We start from the raw sequence: 24,061 nt of genomic DNA on the forward strand, positions 1-24,061 counted from the left end.
GGAGGTGAACAGCTGAGCCCTACCTTTGCTCCCACTTACTGGTGGAGGAAGTGTCCAGGCCGCCACATAGGGAGTCTTGCTGAGTTGAGTCCAGAAAGGGGTTGGGGATGCTGAGACTGAAGGTGTGGGGCAGGGTGCTGGAGAGGAGAGCACTTGGAGACAGAGCCCAGATGTCTGCTGAGGGTCTTCTTCAGCCCTGGGCGGAGTGCCCATCTGTTCACAATGGAGAAATGCCACGAGCAGGGGAAAGACTCACCAGGAAGCAGTGAGTGGCAAGAGTTCTCAGAGCTCACACAGGCGCTGGCTGCTGGGTTTTGCTGGCCATTGGAACCGGGACCTGGAACATTACCCATTTGTGTGTAGGACACAAGCCCTGGGGAGAATGTCCTCCAGAGACCAGTGCCGAAGACAGGTGAGGACCCATGCTGGCCGAGGCCCTGAGCACTGGAGAAGCAGCACTCTGTGGGAGCCTGGTGAGGCGTATGAGAAAACCCCTTTCTCCTGGACTGTCCCTCTAGCCTCTGTTGGAAGGATCATATCATGCCAGTCGGCCAAGGAGACAGTTTAAGACCCTGTTCCCTCATCAGAGAGGCTGTAAACCGATACCCAGCACACTTGGTGTTCAGGAAAAAAGTAACCACATGCAGTGTGAAACCGGGAAATATGACCCAGAATCAGAAGCAAGATCCATCATTAGAAATGAACCCACAAATCAGTAACAACGTTATGAGCAACCTAATAAAAAGATGGGTGAAAGATTTCAATGTAAACTTCATGAAGCATGTAGAAAGCTTGCTCGCGTCCCTGGGCCTGCTGTTTTCCTGTTTTGGTTCGTCCATCTTTAAGTGAGACCTTGTTTTTTTTCCTGTGCTGTTGTCTATGTCTTGTTAAGCTTACGCCTATAGCATTTTCTGTTGACTCTTGCTGGTATAGAAAAGCTGCTGACTTTTGAATGTTCCTGTATCTAGCCATCTTGCTGAACTCAGGGCCCTGGGTCCTGCTGTTTCCTGGTTCTTCCTGCCTCTCTTTGTCAGCTTCACCTTAGGCTGGTCTGGTTCTTAATGGCTGTAGCCGCCTCCAGTCTCACATCTGACTCGAGCCCCTTTCAGAGCAAGCAGGAGAATGTTGCCTGCAAAAGAACTGAAGAGTGAGGAGGGCCTTCTCAGAAGCCCCAGCCAGTTTGCTGTCTTCTCCGCTAGTGCGGGATAGGGTCGAGGAGCGTTGTCTAATCAGTCACTGGTAGAGGCGGGGCGTAGTGCTATACCAGCCAACCAGGCCCACCGTTGCAGTGAGGTGGGCGGGTTCAGCTCTCCCTGTGCACACTGAATAGTAGTACAGAGGTGGAAGGGGGCGGGTGGCCCTTGGGCCACCATTGGGCCAGTCTGTACCTGGCACCTATCAGAATGGCCCTGCGGCTTTTGCCCCTACTAAGCTACAGGGTTGCTGATTTGGAGCCGTGTGTTTTTGCTGTGGGTTATGTCCTACTTGTTTGCTGCTCCTGGAGCACCTGCTTCTGTTTTGGATGCTGGGATCCTTTGTGGACCCTTTTGTTTGTTTTCATCAGTGAGGTTGGTCTGTACGACAAAGCCTTTTAATAATGGCAGTTTATAGAGTAGAAAGACCCTGCAATGGAAGGGCACTGTGCTGCTGTGCCACCTGGTCCAGAGACAGCTGTCCTTTCTGATTCGCTTCCCAGCTTTCCTAGTGGGGTCACAGTCCTCTGAGCTCAGGCCGCCCTGAGGACCAGAGAGACACATACAGGGAAGGTCCTGTCAGTGTCACAGCTTACGCTCAGCACTTCAGCTCTTACCACCTGTGCCGACCCAACTTGTGAGTCTCTTCCTGAGGACACAGGTCCATGGAGCATTTACACCTGAGGTTTCTCCCGGCTCTTTTCATAAACCGTACTCCAGACTCCAGCAGGACAGGCGCAGGGGTCACAGCTGGTGAACACTGAGTTCCTGGTGTTCAGATATCAGGTTCCTGCTTTTCATATGTCCTTAGGGAACTGAGGAAGATTTGATATTTTCTGAGATAGCTATAAAATGCATGTTATTGCTAGAACTGCCCAATTATTCTCTACTTATTTTGCTTAGACTTTAGTAATTGGAAAAAGATTAGATGTCAGGACTCTGTTTTTTTTTTGTTGATTATATTACCAAAGTTGCCTCTTTAATCATTTCTTTTATTCCTAGTATTAATCATCAGCTCCGAGTTGTTAGGAGAAGAACCTAATAGTAGATTCCTAACTTAAAGGAAAGAAATAATTACTCCAATTTCAGTGGGGGTGACTGGGTGTTGATATGCCTACATGCTGAAATGCATTTTCTAGCCTTTCAGGGAATGAGTGGGACACTCAAGGCAACAATGAAGGTTAGACAGGATTCAGAGGCCCTTACCTTTGTCCCTCCGTCCCCTGCTATGCCCTCTTCTGTTTCCAGGAGGCTTGGAGTTCACTTCCTCTGTCTCTGGCCAGCCCTGCCCTTGGTGACCAGGCCATCTGTTGGTACTCGCGCAGGCTGCACGGACTGGTGCGGAGAGTCTCCTTGAAGACTGTGGTCCGTGGTCTGTGTAGGTGGCCACACCCTAACCAGTGCTGTGTGCTTGCAGGCCCCTCTCCATGACATGGCTTCTCTCAGCGCCAGTCCTGACGAAACCCATCGTATAGCAGTCATGAACAGTAGTGGTGAGGGTGGGCAGGCAGAAGGATGAACATGGCTCATGAGGGTGTTCAGCTGGGGAGATGGCACTTAGGAGAGAGAAAAGCAGAGAAGGCAGGGGCAGGGAAGGGGGGACAGGGGAGGCAGTCGCACCCTCTGGTGCCCGTGTGTCCCAGGGTTGTGCTGGGGTTGCTCGGGGTGAGTGTCCAAACATGTCCTCTATGCTATTTACATATGAACAGGGGCCGTTGAGCTGTTTGAATGGGGTGGTGACATCTCTTGGATCCTGAGACATCAGTCCTGAGTTCATTGTTTAGGTTCACCAGGATTCACCCGTGGACGCCCTGCCCTGAGAGAGCTGGTGGGGATGCCAGCACACGGGGGTCTGGCTCACTGGTTGTAACCCTGTTCTCCCTGTCTCTTCTCTGCCAACAGAGGAACTGCGGAAGCTGAGCTGGTCCGGGATCCCCAAGCCGGTTCGTCCTATCACGTGGAAGCTCCTCTCAGTAAGTGTCTCATCCACCTGGGCTGCCCAGCGCTGCTCTCCTCTTGTGAGGACACCCCCGCTTCCCGACCGTCGGCCTTCCTGTGAGGACGCTTCCCTGCCCGACCGTCCGCCCTCCTGTGAGGACGCCCTTCCACCTGTCCACCCTCCTGTGAGAACAAATGCACTCGTCAGCCAGGAGTGTGTCTGGTCACCTGTGGCCCGGTGGTGCCTGGTCTTGCCATGATGCAGGCCTTTGTCTGGGCTGAGATAACACTTTCCCTCCTTTGCTTCATGTCACGCTTGGTGTGGCAAGGCTGGAGAAAGTGATAAGTAGCAATTATGGCAGTTCTATTCCTTTTCTCTGACTTTATTGTTTTAAAAAAAATCTGTGTAAGGTTTTTAAATCTGGGATGTGAAGGTCCCAGCGTAAAAGATGGTGTCAGCTCTGATGGCTCAGTGACAAGGACATGCGTTTGCGCTTTCTTTTTACTCTTAGTGACGTGTGAGGGGAGCAGACTGATGCTCTGTGGTTCGCCTCTGCGATGAGGGAGGGGTTCTGGAGGAGGGCGGTGCGTGGCAGTCTCCTACTTACCTGGCTGCTGCGGCCATGAGCGCGGCCCTGCTGGACAGGGAGCTGTTCATAGACAGCTTTCCCCTCTTCCTTTTTTATACTTTTGAAGCCAAGTCAGTAGGAGACTCTAAGTGTTTGCTCTAAATTGGTTCTGACTTTTAGTATTTAAAAGACTTTCTTGCTAACAAGTCTTAATAAATTTGCAGCTTAGTACCTACCTCGTAATCCTAAATTCAGATACAGCCTTGCACTGTGAATATTTATTGATTAAATATTCTCCTGTCTTTGAAATTAGACCTGCTGCAGTTGCTTGAGAGAGAGAGAGAGAGTGTGTATGTGTGTATGTGTTTAAGTGTTTCTGTCCAGTTTGCCAAATGTTCTCTAAGGTAGGTTGTGGGCTTTTCAGAGTGAAGTGTGGGATGTTTTGGGGAAAATACCGTTAGGACCTTCTATTGCGATTCAGTTTATTGAGGGTGTGCTCCATCCATGGGCAGGTCTCAGTGGATGACTGTCCTGTTTTTTTTCCTTCAGTGTCCAGTCTCTGTGGGTCATAGTTTAGATCCTCTAGGTGCTTTCCAGGGATCAGTTTGGGAAATGGACCATCTGGGCCTTGAGGGGCAGAGGAGCAGAGGGGGAGATGCCAGAGGTGCCACTTTGCTGCTTCGATGGGAGGGAGGGCAGCAGTGGGCAGAGCTTGTGACCAGGAGTCCTGGCAATGCAGGGGAGGACAGTCCACGTATTCTCAGCACTTGGGCTCATCTATTCTAGCTGATAACAGGGCCTTGGCCCGAGACTGACGTGAATGAGACACTAGCCCTGCCACCAGGAAGTGTCAGGTTTGGTCAGGGGTGCAGTGCAGTGGGGGCCACGTCCTTGTGGGAGGCACAGGACACAGGTAGGAGTGTGAGTGAGGGGCACAGCTGTGTGGGAAGTGGGGACAAAGCCCTAGGGAGGGAAGGTACTCCTAGGGTCTGGGATAGTGGGTCATGGGAGGGAGGGAGAGAAGTGACAGTTCTAGACATCTCCTGGGGTCGGGCTGAGAGATGAGTGAAAAACAAGTGTTAGGTCTGTGAGGGAAGCTCATCCTTCCAGAGGGGAGCACTAGGAAAGGGAGGGCGGTTCCAGACAGTGCACACTCACGTGGGCGTCAGGCCAGGCCTGTGGCGGAGCTGGGGTGCTCCTCTGCATCTTGAAGGTTGCCAGAGAAGCGATGGTGTTCCCTGGGTGCTGGAGGTGGGCGGACATATGATTGGGCACAGCGAGGAGGGTGCCTGAGCAGGAGCCATGGCTGAGTTACTACTAGATGGGGTAGGGGGTGGGAAGCCATGGGTCGCAGGGGACCGGAGAGGCCAGTGCGCAGGGGCTGGGCACGTGCTCCTGGTGCGTCCTGCACACACTGGGGGGTGAGGAGGCTGCGTTTCTGGAAGAGTAGAGCCAGGAGCCTCTTGAAAATTTCCTTGGTTGGTGTAAGGTGTTTTCTTTGCTGAGGAAGAAAGAAGGACTTAGCCACCAAATGTGGATTTAGTAAAAGCTTTATTTAGTAGAGTGCATCCTGGATGAGGTTCTCTAGTCTGCGAGATGGGGCCAGAGAAGCCTCGCGGATTCTTCCACTGGGGGGTAATTTACAGGGTCGGTAGGGTGGTCAGGTTGATATGATGTGGCGAAATTTCATTGGCTGACAGACAGTCGTTCTTTTTCAAAGGACTCCTGGGACGTTTCTTTTGGCGTGCATGGGTGTGGGCAGTTCCAGCCAAAGTTCCCGGGCGTGGTTCCTCACGTGACCTTCCCCCGTTGCCAACTGACCTCACATTTGGTTCATGTTTACTGTCATCCAGTCAGAGTTTATTGAGCCCCTTCTCTGTCTTGTACGCGGCTGGGTGCAGGGCAATAGCAGCAAAGGGGAAACGACCAAGTCCCTGTCCTGCATGGTGCCTGTAGGACAGGAAGGGGTTCCTGCCCGTCTCTGTCTCCTCAGGATGGACCTGGGGCCATACTGCACGGACGGAGCCTGTCCCTCAGGTGTCTGAGCCCCCGGTGTACTGCACACTCTGTTTTCTCTCCAGTTGCTTTTTCACTTGTTCTGTACACATTTTTTTGGCACCTCCTGTGTGCACATGTGAGAGAGCCCATGGAAGCGCTGGCCCTGGGTGCAGCGTGCATGGGCACAGAACTCAGGAGCAGGGTCCTTTGTGCCCAGGGTGCTGGGTGTGTGAGCAGGCTATGCCCTAGCATCGCTTGCAAGGACACTGGAGCTGCAACGGGGCAAGCTGGGGAGGGCAGAGGAGTCGGAGCCCACAGGTGTGGGCCTCGGACCAGCAGCTGGCACAGGATACCGGCGTGGTTCTTTGGAACCGCACTCAGTTGTCCTTCAGGGAGTGTGAGCTCATTCTGCCTTCTCTTGCTCCGGCCTGTGCTGGTGGCGGTGATGTGTCCCCGCCTTCCAAGGCTCTAGGCTGTGCAGGGACACGGCCTGTGTGCATGTGTTCTGCACCGTGGTGTATGCCACAGCATAAGGGGGCTCAGGAAGGGAACCACTGGGCTGCGGGCTGCTAGTCACATGTAGGTGTGGACAGGAGGAGGGAAGTCAGCACTGGGGCCATCCTCGCTCCTCTCATTGCTGACCCAGGGGCTTGTGCGTGGCCTCTCTCCTGGCCTCTGGTTATGCAGGCAGTCAGTGGGAGTAGCTTTCTGTCATCACTGACTGGGGAGCATAGTGAAGGATGCTGATCACGCACCTAATTGAGCAGGTGTTTCTCAGGCGTCTGCCCTCAGAGGCCCTTTGCAGGTGTGGGTCACAGGGTGTCCTAGAAAGCGGGGGGAGGAGCCCAACAGGCACTTCAGGCCCACAGGGAAGGGTCTGCCCAGTCAGCTGCCTCTCAGGCGTTCTCGGAGTAAGGGTTTCAGCAGGATCACCCTCCTCTATCCTATCTGTTGCAGCAGATTGTAGTCTCAGGTGGGCTGTGGCATCGGGGTTTCTGCCGACCACACCGTGCTGTGACATGGGCTCCTCCGTGCCCCTACCCAGGGCTGGATGGGGACGGGGCAGCAAAGAGGTGGCAGCTTCAGGGCTGCTCTTCTGACTTTGTTTTTCATTCTGAGTACCCATTTGTGTCACCTGTGGAGCTTGAGAAATATTGATGTGGGGGCTCGGTCTGCTGGGGGACCCTGCTAGGGGACTGCTGCTCAAGGCACTCGGGCTCCAGGTGGAATAGGGCGGGGTATCCCCTAGCCGTCTGGGAGACAGTGGAGGCCGCGCACCTGCACTCAGGTGCTTGGGCAGGCGGTGGGCTGGGCGTGACTCCTGGAGACCCTGTTGTCCCCGGGGCTCAGCTGTGGGTGGGTGGGGTGCTTTGTCCCACCCCTTCTGTGTCCAGGATTGTGAGCTTCAGCACTGAACCCAGGATCGAGAAGAATCTGTCATTTGTCTGTTTAAAAGGACAAATAACCAAAGCTGTACTTGAATATGAACCTATTTCGAGACCTGGAGAACTAAAACCTCTTTCCCTGATACGGTCATGATTGCCATCTACTCGGGCGGTGGTTTGTGGAAGAGACGTTCTTAATCGACGAGGAGGGGTGCTGACGGAGATGAGGGGCTGGTCTTGTTTGTGGAGCGCTAATGTGAGCTCCAGTCTAGATGTACCACTGACCCAACATCAGCTCTGCTTACATTTAAGTCCCGAGCAGGCATGGCAGGAACTTTGCAAAAATTAGCTCTGTGGAAAATCCTGTTTGTGGTTCTTTTTAAAATACTGACTTTAGAAACACCAAACAAAACCCAGTCGAACAGTTAACATTTATGCGAGTGAAGAGAATGGTTGGAACCAATAAGTGATAGTCAGTTTGTTTTCCTTCTCCCCACTTACTGAGCCGGGTCTGCGCGTGGGGCTGCGGGAGTGTTTGTGTCCCTGGGACAGTTCCCATCAGTCTGTGCACGCATTGTTTGACATTTATGATTAGTGTTTTTATAGCATGCTAATACCACAATTAAGTTTCCTGTAGTTCTGTCATTTAATATTCATCGCATACTTGGATATATCTCATTTGCATAATGCCTAGTCTTGCTTAATTATCTAAAGGCCTCAAGTTGCATGTGTGTGTTTTCCTTGGGAGCGGGAGTGTTGGGAGGATGGGGGCTTTTAGCGTGGGTGTTCCCGTTAGGACATACTTGCCTTTAGGATTTCTGTCTCAGTGAGTTAGGTTAAAATTTGGGAAACAGGGAGTTTCTGAGTGCTGTCCTGTTCACTCAGAACCCTGGTGTCACTGCGTGTGGTCAGTGCATGCTGTTCCCACCTTGCCGCTTGGTGGCCCCACCGCTCTGATGGAAGTTTGCAGCTGGAAGCTTGAGTCTGGTGCTGATCCGGGTGTGCTGCCCTGTGTGCTCTATGAGGCATGTGGCCTTCCCTAGGGCGTTCGCATTGTCTCTCCCTGCCCACCTCCACCTTCTCCACGTCAAAACCAAACCCAGCCCAGAGAAGGATGCTAACTACCACTGACGTTCCCCAGCGTAGCCCAGACCACTTCCGCCCTGGGCCGCAGGGCTGTGCCCTGCTCGGGTTCTGTCGACATCACTCTGTCCTTGAACAAGTGCTCACTGAGTCTCTGCTGAGTGTGAAGTCATGTCTGAGTCCTTGGGCGGGATCTGTGAACCGAGGGCTGAATGTCCCGCCCTCCTGGAGCTTGTGTTCCCTTGCCAGTGTGTCCTCCAGTCCCGCAGAGGTGGTAAGGGCCGCGGAAAAGACTGGGGCAGTAGGATGGATGCAGTTGCTGTTTTAAGACTGGTAGAGTGCTGACATTTGAGCAGGGACTTGGAGGAGGGGTGGGAATTGGCCATGTAGGTGTGTATGGAGGAGCATGCCAATCTCATTCCTTCTTTGATCCCAGCACCCTATGTGCCTTGGGTTGCAGTGCAGACTAGTCGCCCACCATGGAGCTGAGCTCTGCAGGGAGGGGGCTGAGCAGCAGTAACAGGCAGAAATGTTGTTTGGGTGCTGAGTGCACAGAGGAAGGGCCCTAAAGAGGGCTCTGTTGTGGAAGGGCTGCCCTGGCTCCTCATGCCCTGAGCACAGCCCTGAGGGAGAGGGGTCTGGGCAGTGACAATATTGGGCTTTTTGGCTTCAACAGTCTCTGTTGCAGCTGATCAGCTTTTCCTTTGCAGCAGGAAGAATTCCCCATATAATGACTGCTCACAGCTGTGTTCCCTTAAAACATTATGTAGACTAGCAGGCTGTGGCTGGACTCGCTGGGGGGAGTGGGTTTCCTACCTTTCACCGAGAGGAGTGAGTCTCAGCAGATGGCCAGATGAATGGAAGGGCCACGCCAGGCAGGGCCCTGAGGCCCGGGCAGGAGCGTGTAGAAGCCGCTGGAGCATTTCTGGGAGTCCTGTTAAGGTCATCTGATATTGCATGTCCATAGGGTCTCTGTCCGTAGTGTGGAGAAAGGAGGGCAGTGGGGTCTGTGTCCTCCAGCAGACAACTGTTCAGTGTCTCTGTACCCCCGGGCCGAGTCCAGGGTCTGAGATAGTCTCAGAGCGGAGTCAGTGAACACTGTGGTTGTGTGTATGTGATTTGTTCCCTGGGTTTCTGTGAACCGAATCACAGGCCCTGGAAAGGGTAGGCTCTCAGGACAGGAGCTGCGGTTGCTGTGGCCAGGCCTTGCCTTCTGTCTGCCATCAGGCCCCGTGACTCTGGGCGTGTGACTGGGTTCCCGAGCATGTCTTCTTCTGTGAGTGGGCTTGTGTCGGCCCTCTGAACTCCACGGGGCCAACTCTGTGAAGTTGGACGCCTGTGAGGGCTGTCCCTGCTCATCCTTAGCCTATGCCCGTGGCAGTTAGAACAGAGAGAAGGTATGAACACAGGTCATTTTATTGTACAGAGACCACAGAGACTTGAAATAGCAGGAGATCAAAGCTGGTGTGGTTGATGCCGTGGTCCTGCACGCTTGCCTCTGAGCCACCTCTAGCTGGAGGAAGACATGGCTTACTTGGGGACTGAGTAGCCCCTCTGCCCTCGAGACTGCGCAGGGAAGGGCTCAGGACCCAGTGGGGGCACTGCAGGCTTCAGATGGAGAGCAGAGAGCAGGAGGTGCAGGAGCCACACCTGACACACAGGGGCCCTTGGTGGGCAGTGTCCCTGCTGCCGTTAGAGCTGGGGGCAGGGCCTGCTTTGTGGAGTCCTAGCATTCTCTCATTGGGCAGAAATGAGGGCTTGGGCGGCAGCAGCCCCATCTTTCCCCTGTCTGTGGCTTTTCCAGCTGGACTGCTCTGATGGAGGGCAGCTTTCCTCCAACCTGCTGTAATTCATTGAGCGTGCTAGTGTGCGTGTTCCTCGCAGGTGGTGGTGCTATACCTGGGACAGGGCTTCTAGGCTGTACACATCTCCTGATGGAGCTGATGGGAAGTAGGCATTGGGACCCTCAAGTATATCAAGCATGCCCCTGACCTTGCACTTCACCAGCAGGACTTCCTCAGGGAAAAGTCAGACGTTGTGCCCTGTGTTTCACAGTCCTGCACAAGTGCAGGTTGTCAGTGTTCAGAAGCAGGGACGGTTGCACATGGTTCATATACACATAAATGCACGTGAGGGAAGGCTGGTAGCCTTCGGGACCAGTGTGTTAAAGCAGGGCTTCCCACACTGTATTGGGTCACAGGGTCTGCCTCATGACTGCTTGACTTGACCACTCTTGTGCACAGCAGCTGCACGAAGACAGAGACACAGGAAGTGTCCTAGCAAGATTTTATTTATACAGTGGGCGATGGGCAATGGTTTACTGACCCCTGAAGCCCATACTTAATGACTACGAGAATGTGGCCTGATTCCAAAGTGAAACCTGCAAGCACGGAATGTTGGAGAAGGGAAACTTTCTTAGAAGACACATAGAAGGGACCAGTCGCAAAGATGACTATATTGGGCTGCATTAACTTTAGGAACTTCTCTCCAACAAAGACAACATAAGTAGGGAGGAAAGGCAAACCACAGGGATTAGTAGCTAACTGTCACTGTGCCACAAGGAGGAGAAGCATTTGTAGCGGGACTCACATGCAGACTGTATAACGGGTGCCCACGAATCAGTTAGGAAAAGGGGACCTCTCTTGTTTAGAAATCTCACAGATGAGGACACATGGCAACATCCATTAGTTTTCTGGGACATTCAGTTAAAACTATGTTCTAGCCCTGGCCAGTTGGCTCAGTGGTAGAGTGTCAGCCCAGTGTGTGGATGTCCTGGGTTTGATTCCAGGTCAGGGCACACAGGAGAAGCACCTATCTGCTTCTTCACCCTCCCTCCTCTCCTTTCTCTCTATCTCTCTCTTCCCCTCCAGCAGCCAAGGCACCATTGGAACAAAGTTGGCCCAGGCGCTGAGGATGGCCCCATGGCCTTGGCCTCAGGCACTAGAATGGCTCCGATTAAAACAGAGCAACGTCCCAGATGGGCAGAGCATTGCCTCCTAGTGGGCAAGCTGGGTGGATCCTGGTTGGGCGCACACGGGAGTCTGTCTCTCTGCCTTCCTGCTTCTCACTTCAGAAAAATGAAAAAATCCCAAAACAGAACCCCCCCCCCCAAAAAAAAAACAACAACCTACGTTCTAATAGATATTGCCACTGCAAACCCCTCTCATGGGCTAAAATAAAAATGTTTGACAATGCCAAGTGTTTACAAGGATGTAGCGCATTATCAGACACTTGCTGTGGGTGTATTATTGCTTTGGGAATTTCTCCATCAGAGGTATATGTGCATAATGCTCCCAGATATGGACTCAACGAAATGCATGTCAGGTGCTAGAAAGCAGGTATGGAATGTTTCTAGTGAAAACTGCGGACAGTTCAAATGGCTGCTCACAGCAGACTGGAGTTTTTACATGGGACTGTTGTGGCACAGTGACAGTTAGCTACTATTCCATGCTACCAAGTGAATGCATTTTTCAGGTGTAGCACTGAGTCTAAACAGCCAGACAGAACACACATGTATAGCTGTGTGTGCGGCTGTAAAGACTTCTACTTCCTTTGTGGTGTGGGGGGCTTGTGAGAGGAGGCGGCTTTCTCTCTGAGCCCCCCACTTTAGGTGCATGGTGAACCTGAGCCCGCTGCGGGGTCCAGGCTGACACCTGCGGCTGCGAGGGGCCAGGGGCTGCCATGTGGCCAGTGTGCCTGTCTTTATGTCTGTCTCTCTCCTCACCGCTCACTTGTCCTCCTGTGTCATTGAAGGGGTGAGCCTTGATTACCTCTGTCTTCTCAGGGAGACTCCTTGAGTGAGCATTGACCACACCTGCTCTTTGTCTGCGTCCTCCCCATTGACCACACCTGCTCTTTGTCCGTGTCCTCCCCCCAGGGCTACCTTCCTGCCAACGTGGACCGCAGACCAGCCACCCTGCGGAGGAAACAGAAGGAGTACTTCGCTTTCGTCGAGCACTATTATGACTCCCGGAACGACGAGGTCCACCAGGACACATACAGACAGGTGGGGGCCCTTCTTCCTTCTTCTTGTGTCACTTGATGGGCTTTTACATGGTGATGACTCGTAGTGGGAAGTGTTTTCTCTTGCGTGTCCCTGATTGGGTCACAGATCTATATTTCCTAACAAATAAATGATCTTAAAAACAAATGATTGATGGATAATTCACAGTGCGCCCAGAGTTGGCTGTTAGAACAGCTCTCTGAGACTTAACTCTCAATGTCTGTGTGAGGTGAGGATACAAAGTGGCTTGTGCTGCAAACACACAAAGCACACAAAGACGTGGTTCTCAGTGGCGCCCCACTCATGTTGCTGAAGTGAAGGCCTGCTTCTCTGGACATGTGTCTGCATTGACTGTTTCCTTCCGGAAACCCTCCCTCTAGCTGGAGGAGCTTTGCCTAATTTTTCCACCCAGGTGGGCACTTTCCACACGTATCTGTCCGTTTGGTGTGGCTGTGTTTAAAAGGCCTAGAGATAGGCGCACCGGTGGTGGGTGATCAGCGGTCCTGTAAATGAACAACACCTTTCCCATGGCTGGAGTACGGCGGAGGCTCCGGAGGAAGACCTGCTCCCAGAGGGGGGAGGGGCAGGACCCTGTTTCTGTCGCCCGCCAGGGCTCTGCCACCACTTCCCTGGCTTCACAGGGCCTCCTGGCCAGGGGTGCTGCCACCTGCCACTCTGGGGAGCTGACTTGAGGAAGCATTCGCTCACCTGCTTTAGTTCCTCCGCCTCACCGGTCTTAGGGAATGGTTGAATCTGGTATTGTTTTGAATATTTTTGATGTATTTTTATTTAAGAAAGAGACTTCAAAGATGAGTAGGCATCTATCTGGAAGATTCACCAGGCTCTGTTCTCTTATGAATTTCGTAAGGGAAGGTTAATTAAAACCGGGTTGTTACATCTTTCTTCAGTTGCCATGAGAGGTAACCGTGAGCTCCCATGCTGTTGCCGTTCCTGGAGGTTTCTGTGCTCATGTGGCTGAGAGAGATGCAGCCGGCAGCCTCCTACGGCCTGCTCGCCTTGCTGCACAGTGGACCTGCCCCTGGGAGGGGACCCTGTGCTGACCTGCCGTCTGTCCGTGGCAGAACCGGCTGCATTTGGGCCTCAGGCACCTGGCCTCTCCCTGCTGCCCACTCAGGGTGCTCGACCCGTGAGCTGACCCGACTGCCTGCCTGCCCTGACACGTGTAGCCCCTCCTCCCACACCCTTGAGGCCTGTGACCCCATCCCTCTCTGTCCTCTATTCATTTGATTCTGTGTTCGCTCTGTTGCTGAAGATGTTAGGTCCAGAGAACATGGAGTCGATTGGAGAAACAGAGTCTTCCAGTGTATCCCCCTCCCCAGAGCTCTGCAGCGCCTGGCGACCCCTGCTCGCCCAGTCCTATGCATGGGGGTGGGCAGAGGCGGTCTGGTCTCTCAGTTATACGAGTGTCCAGCCTTGCCAAATGCCTCCTCCCTTGCTGCCCGTCCTCCTGATGGTGCGGATGACGTCAGGCTGAGGCTATCTGTGATGCCCATTATCCTATCTGTGCAGCAAACAGGTGTCAGCCAGCTCTTCCGGGAGATGGGCTGTGCCATCCTTGCTGTGCCAAGGACAGGTGTGTGCTCACATGAGTGAAAGTACGGGGACAGTGGTCTGAGGGTGACCCTTGAGGACACCCTGGTAAAGGGGATGAGATGTGGAGCCTGGACTGTCCCCCTCCTTGTCCTCTCCTTCCTGCAGGTTTCCCTGATTGCTCAGGGACTGGAGGAGGGGAGTCATGGTGCTTTTTTGTTGCTGTCTTATTACCTAACTTCTCCTTCCTACTTCCTTCTACTCCCACCTCAAAGCCGTGTTCCCTGGACACTTTGGCGTGCTGGCTTCTGGCCCCTGTGACAGTCCTCTCCCTGAGTGGTCTCATCCTCTCCTCCGTGCCGCCTGGCCACTGATTCCAGGTTCCCCTGAGGGAAGACTTCAGGCAGGAACCTGTCGTGTTGAGAGCAGTTCCATGTTGCAGAGCTGTAGCTGGCGGGCTCTCGAGGCTGTTGACCCACCTGATTTGGCCTTCACCAGTGCCCCTGTGAAGGGTGTGGCCGGTGTCTGGTAGATGGGGATGCTGAGCCCATAGCCTAGGGCTGTACCCACAGCCACAGTGCTGGGCTGCCAGTGAGACTTTCCCAGGTCACCTGCAAGGATGGGGGAATGAGCCTGAATTAAAATGTGTGGGTCTCAACATGGATGGATCTTGATAACATTATACTGAGTAAACTAAGTAAATCAGAAAAAACTAAGAACTATATGATTCCATACATAGGTGGGACATAAAAATGAGACTCAGAGACATGGACAAGAGTGTGGTGGTTAGGGAGGGGGGAGAGGGAGGGGGTTGGGGGAAGGGAGGGGCCTGAAGAAAACCAGTTAGAAGGTGACGGAAGACAATTGGACTTTGAGTGATGGGAATGCAGCATAATCGAATGTCAGAATAACCTAGAGATGTTTTCTCTGAATATATGTACCCTGATTTATCAATGTCACCCCATTAAAATTAATAAAAAATAAAGGTAAAAAAAATAAAAAGGTTATGAAAAACATAAAATGTGTGGGTCTTCCCTTGGCCTGTTGGGCTTTTCCTGGGTCTTCCCTTGGCCTGTTGGGCTTTTCCTGGGTGATTGGGGTGCTGAAGTGTGGGCCAGTGCGGACGTTCATGTGGTCTGTTGGGAGCCAGCAGTGAAGGCAGCCCAAGCCCGGACGTTTCCCTGGTTGCTTCTTGAACTCGCACATGTATTCCTCTGCTGTGTGGGAACTGCACTGTGACTTATATCAGGCAGAGGTTTGTAAATGCTTCCTGTGAAAAGTGCCCTGGGTCCCCCGAGGACTGTGTGAAGTGGAGATGCATGTGGCCTGGGTTCCCAGAAGGAGCTATCATAGCTGAAAACTTGGACGCTAGTGATGTACTTGAATTGCTCCCGTCAGAGGCTGGAAATTGGTGTTTACTAATTGCACAGATTGTTACTAAATCACTGAGGGCCGCTCTGCTCTGAACACACAGGCCCTGTTCATGTCAGGCTGGGAGAGCCGAGCAAGTCTAGCGTACAGGACCTGGGGGCCCTGCTCACACAGAGGCCACCCTACCTGGGTGCTCAGGGCACGGGTGCTTAGTCTCAGCCGGTTCCGATCCAGAGTGCCTTTGTTGCCGTCATTCCATGTCACTGTGTTAATTCTCATGTGTGATGTTTGTCATCTTTTGTCTCCTTCTCCTCCATCTCCAGATCCACATCGACATCCCTCGAATGAGTCCCGAAGCGTTAATTCTTCAGCCCACGGTGACGGAGGTAAGAGCGACACTTGGGAGCATCTGCCGAGGGCGCACCCTTCACTGGGGTGGGTGGCATCCCTCGCCTAGTGGGATGGTGGAAGCAGTGGAGGGGTTTGGACGCTGTCGCCCACAGCAATCACTTACTGTTGTTGTAGAAGCTGTGTTGTGTGACCCTGGTGCGTTGTGGGTGTATACTACGTGTTCATGAACCCCAGCCAAGTTGGGACTGAGACCCCTGCTCAGATCCAACGCCGGTGTGGAGGCTGCTTGGTGCCCACCATCTCGTGGAGGCCTCCAACCCCTGCACTGTCCTGACTTTGTGTTCATGATTCTTTGTGACTGGACGTGTGTCGTGCGATGCACGTGTTATGGAGAAAGTGACGGTTGGCTCTGTGGCGTCCCTGTATGGTTCGGTCTCCGCACCTCGTCTTTCTCTGCATTGTGTCTGACAGCCAGCTTGTCAGTCCAGTTGTGTCATAGCCCTGCTAAGACGTCCCACACCTTCCACTAGGGGCTTTAGGCTGTGTCTGATGTTTTGCTTTAGGGACTGGGCTGCCTGGACCCTCCCTGGGCATTGATGCAGATGCCTCAACCAGGTGTTCTCCAGGGTGTTGGCACAGGAGTGAGATTGTTGCATTGTTGGGGGTGAGCCTGTTAAACTGTCACGATGATGGTGAGCTTTCTGGACGGGTCACTAATTCAGCTCTCACCCGCAGGCCGTGGAGTTCTTGGTGCTCCACCTCCATGCCAGTTCTCAGTGTCACCAGACTTGTGGGTGAGGTTCTCTCTCCGCAGGCGTCCTCCCTGTGGTCTCCCTTGCCATTCCTCTCATCACTGAGGGAGATGCCTGTCTCTTCACGCGTTCATGGGCTCCTGTGTCCCCTCTCTGGGGAAATGCTTGGTCTCGTCTTTTGCCCATTGTTTTTTTGTGTGGGGAGTGTTGATCTAGCTGTCACTGGTTATTGATCTTTCTATGTTAGGAATTCTGTTTTTATCAGCTGTGTGCTACAAATAGCGTGTTCTGCTCTGCGGCTGGTTTCTCCCTTTCTTCTTGGTGGCTGTCAGTGGTCGGAGTTTCTGGTTTTAGTGTAGTTCAGCTTGTTCTTTCTTATGGTTGGTATCGGTGTGCTTTACCTAAAAGTCTTTCCTACACACACATCAGGAAGCCATTCTTTCATATTTTCACGTGAAAGTTTTAACAGTTGCTTTTCACACCTCTGTGTTTAATTTATCTATAGTTGATAGCTATGGTGGGAGGTGGGACCCTGACAGCTTTCCCGTAGTAGCCCTCAGCCCCTGCATTACGGCTGGGCCCCCTACTGTGTCCATACTTGTCCACGTCACACTCAGCGTGGGTCTGTTTTGTGCTCTTGGCTTTGTCCCATTGTTAGTGGTCTTCCTGACACCACATCCTGTCAGCATTCTCCTGTACAGCGAGTCTCTGGTATTTGGACGGTCCTCACACTCCCTCTCCTCCTCTTCACAGTGCGGGTGCGGTCTGAGCCCTTGGCTCCTCCGCACGCATCTCTGTGTCAGACAGCTGGTGTTTTCCCTTTGCTTTTACAGTTTGATTTATGATTGGATTGCATGGAATCTGTAGATCAATTTGGGAGAATTGACATCTTTATGAAATTTAGTCTTCGTTTTCATGAACATGCTAATTCCTCATTTTTAGGCCACTTTTAATGTCTTTCAGTGAAGTATTAAAACTTGTTTCATAGAAGGTCTTATGGATGTTTTATTAGATTTATTCTCAGTCACCATATACATATTTTGTTCCTATTATAAGTGGTATATCTTTGAAATTGAGTTTTTGTTATTGTCTGAAATATTTGTTTTAAGCCTTGACTGGAGCGGTAAATGCACTTTCAGACTGTGACGTCTCCTGTCCGTGCAGTAAGTGTGTTAGAAGAACTCGGCGTTATTAAAGCAGAAGCACCCACAGGCTGTGGAGCACAGGAGAAAACCACTTTTTAACAGAAGGAGTCATTCTGAGATAATTCTCTTTGATTGTCCTTTTCAATACCTGTGCTTATTGTATTTGGGAAACAATAGATAACCACTTTTTTAAACTTATTTTTTAAAATGGAAAATAGAGACTCTGGCTTATTTCTGTGGTTTCTTCACCTCTTGACATGTCCGTGTAGAGCCAACTCTTGGTGTCAGAGGGGAGCCCGTCACCGCCAGGTGGTGTCAGGTGGTCTGCTTATCTGTGATGTCTGGGGACCTGGATTGACCCCACTGCTGGATATGCTGTGCCCTGGCAGGGGGTCCCTCCCTCTCCTTCATGGTGGCCCCCATCCCGGCAGGGCAGTGCAACCTCAGGGCACATGGTCTTTTCATGCAGGTGGCGTCTGCAGCTGGCTGCGTGGGCAAAGCTCTGGTGAAGTCTTAAGGAGGGCTTTAGGATCAGTGTAGAAGCATGTGTTAGTTTTGTGTTAGCTAGTAGGCGAGATCAAGGTATGGTTTCTGCCTGTGGATTCCGGGCCTCAATGCGTGATGCTGCTGCAGACCCACAGTGGTGGCTGCACAAGAACTCCATTACCTCTTAGGCGCGAGTGCTCGGCCGTGAGCTGGCCGCTCCTCCGTGCAGGCTCCCACTGAGTGGTCCAGGCGGGCTGCACAGCGCCCTGCCTCATGCTTGCATTCAACCAGCAGCAATGATGCGGTTGGTACAGAGGGCACGCCTCCCTTTAGAGCGTCTCACGAAGTGGCCTGCAGTTCTGCTGTTTCCTGCACTGACATTCTAAAGGCTTTAACGTCTAAGTAGGCATTGTGCTCTGGACTTCAGGGTGGCAGCAACCTGCATATTGGTGGCAGGGATGACGGGTTAGAGGTCATTGCTGGATGCTTTGCTGCTTTGTAAACAGTGGTTTCCCAGAGCTTAATCAGCCTTAGCCCCTGCCCCCACTGCCTGCTCACCTTGTTCCCACGGTTTGCCCTGGACTACCTGCTTCACCTGCCCCGGGTGGTGCTCAGGTGAGGCCCGGGCCTTGTAGGACAGCTTGATCTCGGCTCTTCATGAGGAAAGTTAGCTCATGGAGTCTCGTGCTTGGGGACCAACCTGGGTGTTCCCTGCAGCTTTCTCAGACCTTTGGTGGCCTGGAAATCACAAAGAACAGTTCATTTTAAGAACTCTCACAGGTGGTGCACCAGTTACTCCCTTGGCATTTTTTCCTGAGTAAAGCTGGCTAGGTCATCTGTACCAAAAAGGCACTGACTGTTCTTGTGCCTTCCTGTGCCTTGGTGACCAGGCAGGCAGTGGCTGCTGCATTGTAGCCTCATGGCTGAGAGGGTTGGGGTCCAAGAGAGAGGGTTTCCTGCCGGACCTGCCTCCTTATCTGTCCTCTTGAGGCTTTTAAGGTGTTGCCCACAGTGCGGGCTCCAGGCACTTCCCCATCTTCAGCGAGGGTGACCATGCACAGTGCTGGTGCGTTGTCATCAGACACTCAGTGTCCGCACATGACAGCTATACGGTGCTGCCGGTGGTGGAAGAATTTTGGTCTTTTGGCCATATTTAAATATTCTCTTCTCTCTAGAAAGCTGTCGACTTAAAGTGAAAGATGTGTGTGAATATGTGTGCACGGATGTATTACTCGTTCAGCAAATGCTTATTAGGCGCTGCTGTTGCAGGTGCTGGTAGTGGGCCGGCTGGGTTTTGTTTCCTTGAAACAACCGCTGAGGCTGCTGTCCTCGTGTGGTACTTGGGCTGGTTGTGCCACCACGTGGCCGTGGGCCCCAGGCCCTCACTGTGCATGCTGGAGTTGGTGGGATTGGGGTGACCTAGAATGCACACATGCGCAATGACATGTAGGGATGCAGGTGATGTGGGAAGGCACTGCCTTCCTCGGGTACAAATGCAGCTGGCTTTGCAAGGTAGGCTTGCTGGGAAGGTGTGGTTCATTCAGCTTTTGAGCAGTCGTCAAGCCTGCACTGCACTGCATTGCACGCCTGGTCCTGTGAGACCGACAGCAGGGAGTGAGCCCGAGGGAGGTGGGTGACTCCGCAGAGCACTGTACCCAGGAGAGAGGCTGAGGGTCGCACAGCACAATGTGCTCCGCTCTCCCAGAAGGGGTAGGAGGAAGCTCAGCAGCTGAGTCTACACTGAGGTGCAGTGATTGAAGGGAGTCTGAAAGCCAGTTGTGTAAGGGAGGAACCGGCTTTCTGGGCAACCAGCGTGGCAGCAGGTGACAGCTGGTGGGCTTGGAGGAGCGTGCTGTCGCTCAGTGAGGCTGGAACATAGGTACTGGGTTGGGGACAAGCACGAGGTGGGTGACTAAGAGGAGGCCGGTTGCTGCGCCAAGGGCTCTGGGCTCTTGTCTGTGGGAGGCATGGAGCACATGAAGGCCTTATAGCCAGGTGTGCCTGTGAATGTGTGCACACACATGTGGTCTGGGGGTCAGGGTTGTGTGCACCTGGCTGGAATACCTGTCTGAATAAAGACAGAGGAGAGTGGTGGGCAGGAGTGATGGTGAAGAGCACGGGTCAGTTGAATGTGAGCATTGTAAAGAAAGATGAGAGACTGGGTGCTCCCACATTCACAGCCGGGACAGTGAGTGGTGGTGGGATGTGTGTGATGGGAAGGTGCTTAAGTGTGTCCGCTCGGATGGTGTTCACTTTCATGTGATTAAAGAAACATCTGCTAACAAAACCTGAGCCCAGAGATACAGAGAACAGACTGGTGGTTGTCAGGCACCAGGCACTGGGGGTTAATGAAAGGGGTAAACATAAAATAACTACCTGGGACATTGTAACTCTGCGTGATGTCTGTGGGTAATGACACTGTGCAGCGTATTGAAAGTAGCTGAGAGAGTAGGTATTAAGTCATCATCACAAGAAACAAATTTGTAACTTTGTGTAAAGATGGATGTTGCCTAGACTTACTTTGATCATTTCACAGTATAGACACATATCAAATCATTATGTTGTACATCTGAAGCTAATGTAATGTCATATCAACATTACTCAATTAAAACGGTCTATTTGCCTAATGTGGGAATTCAGAGCATTCATCCACATATTCACCCACCACCTTCCCTCCTTCCCTCCCTCCCACCTCCCCACCCACCCACCCAGCCACCCTCCCTCCCAACTCCCCATCCACCCCCTCACTCTCCCACCCGTCCATTCACCCCCACCCACTCCATCTACCCATCCCTCTGCTGACACATCCTACCCTCCGCCCAGCCCCCCCCCCCCCTTTCCGCCCCCTCTTGCCTCCTTCCCTCCCTTTCCCCCCCTCCCCCCCTTTATCCCTCAGGAGCTGTTCACTGCTAGGCCAGGTGCTGCTGCACTGCCTGAGCCGGCCCCAGGCAGTCATATGCAGATATTCCTCAGGGCATCTTTTTTGAGAGGAGGCCAGTGTGGTAGGACTGAGCCTGGGCTTGGTGAAGGACTGCATATTGCTTGTGAGTCAGTAAAAAATTAAGATACTTAGAATTTTATGAAAAAGTTTAAACAACCATTGGTATTTTGTTTATAGTTTAATGTTAGCAACAGTGAAAAAATTGATAGTATATAATTTAAGTGAAAGAACGCACTTTAAAGTTTCTGATGTGTTTACTTTTTGCTTTACCACGTGTTCTGTTTTCTTCCAGATTTTTGAAAGGATATTGTTTATATGGGCCATACGTCACCCTGCCAGTGGATATGTTCAGGGCATCAATGACCTGGTCACACCTTTCTTTGTGGTCTTCATTTGCGAGCACATAGGTAAGATCCCATCATGATGTCCTCTCTCACAAACATTAAACACGAACCTCAGTGGCCTTACTACTATTCGTAGTTATACCAATATTGAACATTGCCATGAAATTTAATGGTATTAATGATAGCTAATAATAGGAAATAAAGGTTTTCTCATTGATGCCAGCTTTTAAAAGTCTTTTAATCCATGTGCCTAACTACTGAAGTCATTGAAGTGCTGCTATTATTGAAACCTTGTTTTCAGTCATACATGAGAGGCCACGTGCATGTTTGGGGAGTGTAGTTTTGTTCTCAGCGCTTTAATGGTTTGGGTTTGAATGCTGAGGGGAAGGTGACGGGATATTAGTGGAATGTCTGGCTTACAAGGTAAGGAAGGCATCTTTTTTTATTACGTTTCTGCAGCATTTGTCACCTCTTTGCTTTTGAGGCACTAGTAACACTCATTTTCGGGAATATTAGTCACATGGACAACAGCGGGCTGTGCGGCGGTCGGGCTGGGCTCTGTGGCTGCTGTCCAGCTCCTGCATGCGTTTCCTCCCGCCTGCGTCATTCATGTCTGCCAGATGTAGGGCAGCTTTGTCTGTTTCCAGCACATCTTACGTTTTAAAAAGTCCTGATAATACAAGTAAGGGGGTCTATGTTTTAATCTCTCAATGAATAAAAATAACCAGGCAAGGCTTTGCTCTATAGGCATAATGTTCTCATTTGTAGCTGATTTTAGCTGGTCTCCAGTGACTCTGCCATTGGGGGTGTGTCTCCACCCGTCAGTGTGTGCGTGCCGTTCCAGTCTCCAGTCAGCCTGGGGTGCCGTCCCTGCGGTCCGGGGACGCCAGTGCCTCTGCCATTGGGGGTGTGTCTGCGTCCGTCAGTGTGTGCGTGCCGTTCCAGTCTCCAGTCAGCCTGGGGTGCCGTCCCTGCGGTCCGGGGACGCCAGTGCCTCTGCCATTGGGGGTGTGTCTGCGTCCGTCAGTGTGTGCGTGCGGTTCCAGTCTCCAGTCAGCCTGGGGTGCCGTCCCTGCGGTCCGGGGGCGCCAGTGCCTCTGCCATTGTGGGTGTGTCTCCACCCGTCAGTGTGTGCGTGCGGTTCCAGTCTCCAGTCAGCCTGGGGTGCCGTCCCTGCGGTCCGGGGACGCCAGTGCCTCTGCCATTGGGGGTATGTCTCCATCCGTCAGTGTGTGCATGCCGTTCCAGTCTCCAGTCAGCCTGGGGTGCCGTCCCTGCGGTCCGGGACGCAGGCCTCCTCAGGGATGGGCGATCCTCAGAGGACGAGGACATAGCAGTAGAGTGCAACCTCACACCTTGTTCCCACTTATGATGTCATAGGAGGTCTTTTCATTGCCTAGCAACTGATGAGACCACCACAGCTCACTGCTTAATGATCCCTGAGTTGGGAGAGGCCACTTGAGAGCTGCCTGCCTGCGTCCCCCCCTCTCTGACAGCTAATGGAGACGCTCCCAGTGACCCCAGAGCAGGAGGACCTCCGTCAGTTGGCTTCAGAGTTGTTAATTGAAAGAAGTTCAGCTGACATGTGATTAGAGAATTGACGTTCCATGGTAATAGACCATTTAATTGATGTAGTAAATAAGTTTGTCTTAACTGCTTTGCCATCATCCTGAGTGGTGAGACCCAGGCGATCCTGAATGCGTCTGCCTGAATCAGCGGTGGGTCAGGACGGAGGGATGTGCATGTGGCGCTAATTATGCAGAAGAGGGAACTGGAGGAGGCAGAGCTCGAGGAGGGTCTGGAGCTCTGATGGAGGTTCGTGCTGGAGGTTGCTGTAGGCCTCGGTGCCCTGAGAGTGCCGCTGAGAATTGGGTCTGGGTGAGCTTGTCTGGGTAACGCAGCGGGCGTGTGCCCCTTCCTGGATTGCCAGTGCTGTGGGGTCTGTGAGGTTTGATTTTATTTGGTTCAAATGCCTGACAGTTGTCATCCTGCCTCTAGGTTGAGGGCTTTTTCTGGGGCAGAGTCTGGGTGTCTATAGTCCAGGCTGATGCCACGGCTGAGGCGCATCACCAAGGACCCCATGGGAAGAAAGTGGGAAAGAAGGAGTTTAGAGGTAGGAAAAGGTGTTATAGAAATCAAGTGTGGGGAGACTTTTTCAGGGTGGGGAGTGGCGTTCAGTGCCACAGGCATGCAGACTGGAAACTGCTCAGAGGGTTTGGCAGGGTGTCTATTACCGTGACCTGCCAAAACCGGGCAGCGGAATGGCGGCAGGTCCTCTGTGCCGTGAGCTGAACGCCCTTCCTGAGCATGGCGGTGAGGAGTCCTACACGGATGGTGGGCGGGATGGCCCGTGGGCCCTCACAACCTCAGTGTTCGATTGAGGTGTAACTGACGTACAACATTATATTAGTTTCAGATGTACAACATAATGATTTGAGATTTGTGTATATTGCAAAATGATCACAATAGTAAGCCTACCATAGTAAAAAATTTTTTTTCTCGTGATAGGAACTTTTAGGAGCTACTCTCTCAGCAACTTTCAAACACGGAACACAGTATCATTAACTCTGGTCACCACACTGTACATTGTATCCCATGACATAGGCACTTATAACTGATGTTTGTACCTTTGACTCACTCCTCAGGTCTTTGTGGTCCCCAGCTAATCTCTGAAACGTTACCAGAGCCCTGAGCACAGGAGGTTTGAGTGGCAGTTCTGGCTTTCTGGGGGGAAGTGGAGGGCGGGGCCTGGGCATGCTGCCAGTCAGCAGCAGAGAGGGGAGGCTACTGTTTGCAGTCCCAAAGTGACAGAAGCCCGATCCCAGCATCGCCCGTGACTCAGGGGTGGTCATATTGTCTGTTTAAAAACGTTCTGAGGATGATCAAAGTAACAGATTTACTGTTAAAAAAATAAGATAATTCCATAGCAGTACAGCCCATGTGCCAGCAGC

General features: G+C 52.4%; 1 protein-coding gene across 1 annotated transcript in view; it reads left to right on the plus strand.

Annotated features, from left to right (window-relative positions):
* TBC1D22A (TBC1 domain family member 22A) overlaps nt 1–24,061 on the plus strand; it is a 214,955-nt gene that overhangs the window by 74,625 nt on the left and 116,269 nt on the right. Inside the window, exons 5-8 of the mRNA XM_066358713.1 lie at nt 3,096–3,166; nt 12,044–12,172; nt 15,415–15,477; nt 21,059–21,173. Coding sequence (XP_066214810.1) covers nt 3,096–3,166; nt 12,044–12,172; nt 15,415–15,477; nt 21,059–21,173 — 378 coding nt within the window. The remainder of the gene's footprint in view (nt 1–3,095; nt 3,167–12,043; nt 12,173–15,414; nt 15,478–21,058; nt 21,174–24,061) is intronic.

The sequence above is a fragment of the Saccopteryx leptura genome, chromosome 1 (assembly GCF_036850995.1).
Source record: "Saccopteryx leptura isolate mSacLep1 chromosome 1, mSacLep1_pri_phased_curated, whole genome shotgun sequence".
NCBI classification, from domain to species: Eukaryota; Metazoa; Chordata; class Mammalia; order Chiroptera; family Emballonuridae; genus Saccopteryx; species Saccopteryx leptura.